At 36.3% G+C, this 6,575-nt stretch overlaps 1 protein-coding gene across 1 annotated transcript in view; it reads left to right on the top strand.

Annotated features, from left to right (window-relative positions):
• The window catches only part of CFAP47 (cilia and flagella associated protein 47), a 503,621-nt gene that overhangs the window by 79,703 nt on the left and 417,343 nt on the right, over window positions 1-6,575 (top strand). Inside the window, exons 19-20 of the mRNA XM_040635242.1 lie at window positions 967-1,044; window positions 4,242-4,386. Coding sequence (XP_040491176.1) covers window positions 967-1,044; window positions 4,242-4,386 — 223 coding nt within the window. The remainder of the gene's footprint in view (window positions 1-966; window positions 1,045-4,241; window positions 4,387-6,575) is intronic.

Raw genomic sequence — 6,575 nt, 5'->3', positions numbered from 1 at the left:
TTAATTAAATGACATGTCACTTTCCCCAATAATTTTGAAAAAAATGACAGTTTGGATTTTTTTTTTTTTGCCTATGAATAGTGTCACTGACTTTCTATGGAAAGAGTGAAATACACTCCTATCTCATTCTTAGATAAATATTTAGATTTAAATCCAGACTTGATGCTCCCTGTTCTTACATAGGTAGGGCTTTCAGCCAATGCTGTTTTTGTGCTTCTGAAATTTTGCTTAGACACTTATATGTTCAGATAATCTACAGGTCTAATTTTGTAGGAATTACACAACTACATTCTTACTTCACTATCTTAATTTTCTCAGAGGCAGTTGAGTGTTCAGGCAGTCCTTGGTTCATATTTAACCACTGCTATTTTGAGGCATCAGGAAAAAGACAAAATACTCTGCCTCTCTGAGCCTCAATTTTCCTCACTTGGAAATAAGGATATTAATATTGGTAACCTCATAGGATACTGAGGATTAAAAAGGAGACAACGTATTGAGCCCTATACTTGACCCATTTACTCAGCAATTTTTAAGCTACTTTCATTATTATTATTATTATGGTCATTGTGGGTATTAGTATGTCTCTATGGGAGGAAATATGTTTGTACTTAGTTCCCTATCTGTTTTAATTTTGAATAATCCATTGAAATTAGGTAAATACAGAAGGGGTACGGAGAGTGGCAATAATGCGTAGTCAAATGGGTGGAACTCTGCAGTCACATTCAGAAGCTATGAACTGGTCCCATTTGTGGTGGAGGTTTTTAAGAGTTGAATACTCATTCCTCTTAGGAATATCAATCCTGCATACCAAGAAATGTGATGACAACTACCAGAATAAATCTTGTGACATTTATAATATGATTATTTAAATTTAAAAATATTGCCAGATGCCAGGTAATACTTACGTGGTATATGAGTAGATTTTAATGTGGTTTCTACAAGGCTTTGTATTTCTCTCAAATAAAGGTTGCTATTCGCCGTGCAAATGTCATAGACCTTAGGATTGGTGGATCTGTTGAGATTGCTGACGTGGAAATTAATCCGGTGAGTATGTTAGTATGTTAACTATTTGTGTAATCAGTTTATGAGTGTGGTGACTTTTGTTATGTGTCCCTAGTCAGCCCATTTATGTTTAAAAATATCTCATTATGTAGTACTGTGACATGTAGGAATTAAAATATGTAATATAAATATAAATGACAAAGCAGAATATTAAATGTAGATTTCAGAATTCACCACTGAACGTAACTTTCAGAACCCTACCAATACCATTAAAGTCATCAGTAGGCTTCATCATGATCCTATCCCTCCTAAGAGATAACCACTTTACTGAATTTTCTGATTATTCTCCCTTTACTTTTTCTAATCGGCTCACCACATATGTATGAATTTCTTAACCATTGATTATTTAGTTTGTTCATTTTTGAGCTTTCTGACAAACATGTGCTGTGTGTAGTCTTTGGTGAGTTCCTATTAACTGAATATTGTATTTCCAAAGTTCATCTAAGTTGTGTGTAGCTGTATTTTTTTTTTCATTCTCACTACTGCTTAATAGTTCATTATGTAGACCTGTTGTAATTCGGAGATTCAATGTGTTGTCCAATCAATTAGATGTTTCTTTTTTTGTTATTATTACAAACACTACAGCTGGGAATATTCATGTACATATCTTGTGAGGTACAAATGCCAGAGTTTCCAGAAGAGTAGAGTTGCTAAGTCCTAGAATATGAATATGTGCATTTTTGGCTTCACAAGATAGCTTCCATATTTTCTTCTCAAGTTTCCATTGCTTCATAAATTGTATTGTAGGACCTAATGTTTGCCAGTCTATTAAGTATAAAATGATAGCTCACTGTGGTCTTGATTTGCATTTTCTGAACTATAGTTATATTTATTTTTAAAATTATTGTTCTGTATCCTGATAAAACTTTGTTCTACAATTGATAGCACACATATACTTTTTTTTTTTTCCTGGCAAGTCTTTCAGGAATTAAGTCTGGTCTCATCTGCCCAAAAAACTTACCTTGGGGGCGCTTGGGTGGCTCAGTCAGTTAAGGTCTGCCTTCAGCTCAGGTCATGGTCCCAGGGTCCTGGGATCGAGCCCCACTTGGGCAGTGGTGGCAGAGCAGGGAGCCTGCTTCTCCCTCCCTTCCCTGCTTGTGCTCTCACTGTCTTTGTTTCTCTCTCTCTCTCAAATAAATAAATAAAATCTTTAAAAAAAAAAAAAAAAAAAAACCAATACCAAAAAACTTACCCTGATCGTCCAAAGCAGGCTCATATGCCCCTCCATTGTGACATTCATAAGATGGTACAAACATCTTAAACTCTGGAAACATCTTCATCATAGCAGTTGTCAGGTTTCTGTCTCCCACTAGTACTACAGCACCTTGCGCCATTCTGGTGCTGAATTAACTTGAGCAAAAATGGGTGAGGCTGCCGGTCCCTCAGGTAGGGACTCACTAGTCCGTACTTTAATGGCATCACCACAATTCTAGTGTCTGGCTTTGAGTTAGAATTTTCTAACCTTTATTTTATTTGGTGTTGAAGGCATGGTAAGTCTAGACAGATTGACAGATACTAGGCTAGCTTGTCTAAGACTGGTGATTCTTGGAGATTAAACCCTGTAGTATCCAGAGTGCTTTTTCCATTGCTATGGTGTTTCTCCTTTAACAGTATTAGAAGTGTATTGAGAGTTTGACTACTTTATTTCCACACCCTAAAGGCATTTGTGACATGCTTTGCACCTTATGGTACAGTTGAGTAATTTATAAGACTTTGTATTAATGTATATCAATATTCCCTGATTATGTTGAATTTTAAACATAGCTGCTTAGCTGCCTTTTAAAAATAATATTCTGGCATTATCAAATATCATCAGGAAGGCATGTAATAACTGTATGGCATTGAATATGTATCTTAATAACAATTAGGACATTTTATCCAAATGAGCTTATGTATAAGGCCAGAATAGTGGAAGAGGAGTGATCTTTTTGCATATACAAAGCATCAAACTTTCATTACCCATATTGGATTTTACAGATTTCTCCTGTAGAATTGGGTCCATATTTTAAGTGAAACAAATAGTGGCCAGTTGACCTTAAAGCAGTATTTTCCTCAACATTAGGATACTGTTACCACTTTCTGTTTAAGGTTATATATAATTCTTTTACTAAGTAACTGTAAGGCTATATATACTAATTCTGCCAAAAGAGGAATCCTACAGAGCTCTGTGATGTAGGCACATACTTGGCATGTAAGCTAAATTTAGGATGCATTCAGTAAACATTCCTTATGTATATTTAAGCGAGGCATCAGGTGCTAGGGATACAAAAATGAATCAGACCACTAGGGGAGATAGATTGGTAAACAAATAAACAGACTTTATGATGTTGTCATGGTAAGTAAATATAAGGAACAGAAATAGTTCTGAGCACAGTGTAATAAAACATGGTTTATCTAACTGGAATTTGAAGGATAAATAATATTTTATCAAGCAATTATGAGTTAGAGAAAAGCTTCCTAACAGAAGGGACATGATGATAAAGACACAGGAGGATGAAGCAACAGGTATCTGTTGGAATGGCTAGGTCATACAGCTTGCTGAAGTACGAAGTGATTGGGGTAAGAGCGGAGCTAGGTGAGGCAGGGGAAGGTAACAGAGCTTTATAAGCCCTGCTGAGGAACTTGGACCTTGTCCAGTAGTTGGAGGAGAATCATCACATTTGAAGATAGGAAGTGCAGATTTTCAGTTAGTTTAATTGTGACTTAGTTGTGGAGAGGAGAACTGGAGAAAGTACAAATCTAGAAATGAAAAGTGATGAGTTATTAACCTCATACAATTACGTTAGGGAATAAGAGGTGAAGGCAGCAGAGTAAATGGGATTTGGTAACTGATTACGCATAGGAGGTAGGGGAGAGGAAGGAAAATGTGACCAGTTTTTATAGAGTACAGTAGTTAATGTCCTTGATGAAAAATAACAGTATACATTTTTTATCGAGGTATAATTGACATATAGCATTATGTTCGTTTTAGGTGTACCAAATAATGATTTGATATCTGTATGTATTGCAAAATGATCACCAAAATGAGTCTAGTTAACATCCATCACCAAACACAGTTACATTCTTTTCTTTTGATTAGAACTTTAAGGTCTACTCTGTTAAAATGTAATTTTTGGTTTACACTATTTTCATAAAATATTACTCCGCTTTCTAATTCTTTTTCTCTTTTTAAATTTTAGGACGTATTTAACTTCAGTGGTACCTATGTTGGTGCTACTCAGATTATTCCGTTTATAATAAAAAACAAAGGTTTAACACGTGCCAGGGTGGAGTTTAATCTACAAGACTTTGAATATTTTTCTTTGGATTTTAAAGCTAAAACAGGTATATCTTTTATACTATAGTATTCTTGTAAAACAGTTTCAAGTTGCTTTAAGATATAATGTTAAAAAATACTGTAAGTCAAGGGCAATTGTTTTAAAGTATTTTTAATTACTCAGTGCATGCTTTTCTTATAGTCTATAACCTATCATGGTTTATTTCTATAAATATATCAATATTAATATCAGACTACTTTGGTAATGCATAACATACAACCATGCTTGTTAGTTGATTTAATGTAGTTAAGAATGTTACGTATAAGTTAAAAAGAAAAGGTTATGTATAAGTATATACTGTAAATCAAAATGAAATTATTAATTGCTAATTTTAATTGCCTAAGAATTTCAGGTAAATGTGTTTGGAGAGTTCTCTCTGTATGTTTACTCATGTATTAAGTATCTTTATGTCACATTAAGTTTAAAAGATAGGTACTTCTACAAAGACATTTCATTTACTCAGGTTGGCACAGTAGGGTTTGTGGGCTAAATCTGGCCTGATATATGTTTTTGTAAATAAAGTTTTATTAGAGTACAGACACATTTATTTGTGTATTATTTATGGCTGCTTGCATACTGTAATGGCAGAGTTGAATAGTTGCAGAAGAAACCATATGGCTTGCAAAGCCTACAGTATTTAGTATCTGGACCCTTATGAAAAAGTTTGCCAACCATTGCTTTGGTCATTTCTTCTTCAGTGAATATTTGCTGAATGCCAATTATAGGCTAGATACTAGACTTTGAGTCTGTAAAGTTAATATTTTACATATTCTCAAGAAGTGAACAGCAAGTGTATCAGTCAGGGTCTCAGTAGTTAACAGATGACTCGCTCAAAGGGTTTAACTGAAGAGACTTTAATGAAGTAATTATCTATGGGGGTGGGAGCTGGATTAAAAGAAATCAGCCAGGGATGGAAGCTGCTACTACCTCTGCACCTGAAGGAGTAAGAGAGGCAAGATATTTCTGGAGCCCCATGATCAGTGAAACAATGGAAGAGGGGCCAACTGATAAGAGCTTTCACTGTAAAGGAGTGCAGCCATTGCCAGAAGCGTAGCCAACGCAGTGAAGACATGATGGCATAAATACCTCCTACCTACTGATACCGTACTGGTGTTTCCCTGTGGTTGAACCAAATCAGAGCAAGGGGACTTGGCTGAATTGACCTGTAGAAGTCAGGACAGAGCAGAACAGAGAAAGGTGGGTATTGAATCAAAGTGACAAACCAAGAACACCTGTAACAGTAGGAGAGCTGGATAAAGATTCTTTCGGCAGCTGGTTCATGGCAGATGCTGTAAGACAAGTGAGTACATGGTGCTGAGGGGGCGTATGTTAGGGAAAACTAGCCATCAGCATAAGGGAAGATTTCTTGGAGAAGTCGATGCCTAATTCTAGTCTTGAAGAATGACGAGAAGATACACAAGAAAAGGGGATATGTGAAAGAATGCAAGCAAAGGCCTAGACATGAGTCAGTATGGTAAGTAGTTCAGGATGCCCAGATTGTAGAGGGACAGGACTAATGGTTTTATATCGGGAGTGATTCTATTTTGTCAAAAAGTGACCTTGTATAAAATTGTGTTTATCTTCTCTGTGGCCTCTTAGAGGCATCAGAGGAGATCTGGGTCTTCCCTGCCCTGTCTTTGCTGGAGAGGGAGTCTCCCACTTTCTTGGGCCTAAGATTCAGTCCCTTACTTGACTTGACCTTCATTCCTTTCTATATTCTTCTGAATATGACTGTGACAAGCTCCTTGAACTTTGGAGATTTTACAAAAATGGGTTTACTGTTCTCTGTGGCCTCTTAGAGGCATCAGAGGAGATCTGGGTCTTCCCTGCCCTGTCTTTGCTGGAGAGGGAGTCTCCCACTTTCTTGGGCCTAAGATTCAGTCCCTTACTTGACTTGACCTTCATTCCTTTCTATATTCTTCTGAATATGACTGTGACAAGCTCCTTGAACTTTGGAGATTTTACAAAAATGGGTTTACTGTCTGTTTTGCTGACTGAATATACATTTGATACATGATTGAATATCAGTTTTGCCGATTGGAACCTTGGTATCAAGAGTCATTCTTTAACCAGCAGCAACCTTATGCAGCCCTGCACAGCAATTGCTTTTTTTTTTTTTTTTTTTTAAGATTTTATTTATTTATTTTTGAGAGCGAGAGAGCATGAGCACGAGCGGGGGGGGGGGGGGCGCGGGGG

The sequence above is a fragment of the Ursus maritimus genome (assembly GCF_017311325.1).
Source record: "Ursus maritimus isolate PB19 chromosome X unlocalized genomic scaffold, ASM1731132v1 scaffold_X1, whole genome shotgun sequence".
Taxonomy (NCBI): domain Eukaryota; kingdom Metazoa; phylum Chordata; class Mammalia; order Carnivora; family Ursidae; genus Ursus; species Ursus maritimus.
Note: the sequence above shows the minus strand (reverse complement) of the source record. Positions and strands in the feature narration are given on the sequence as shown.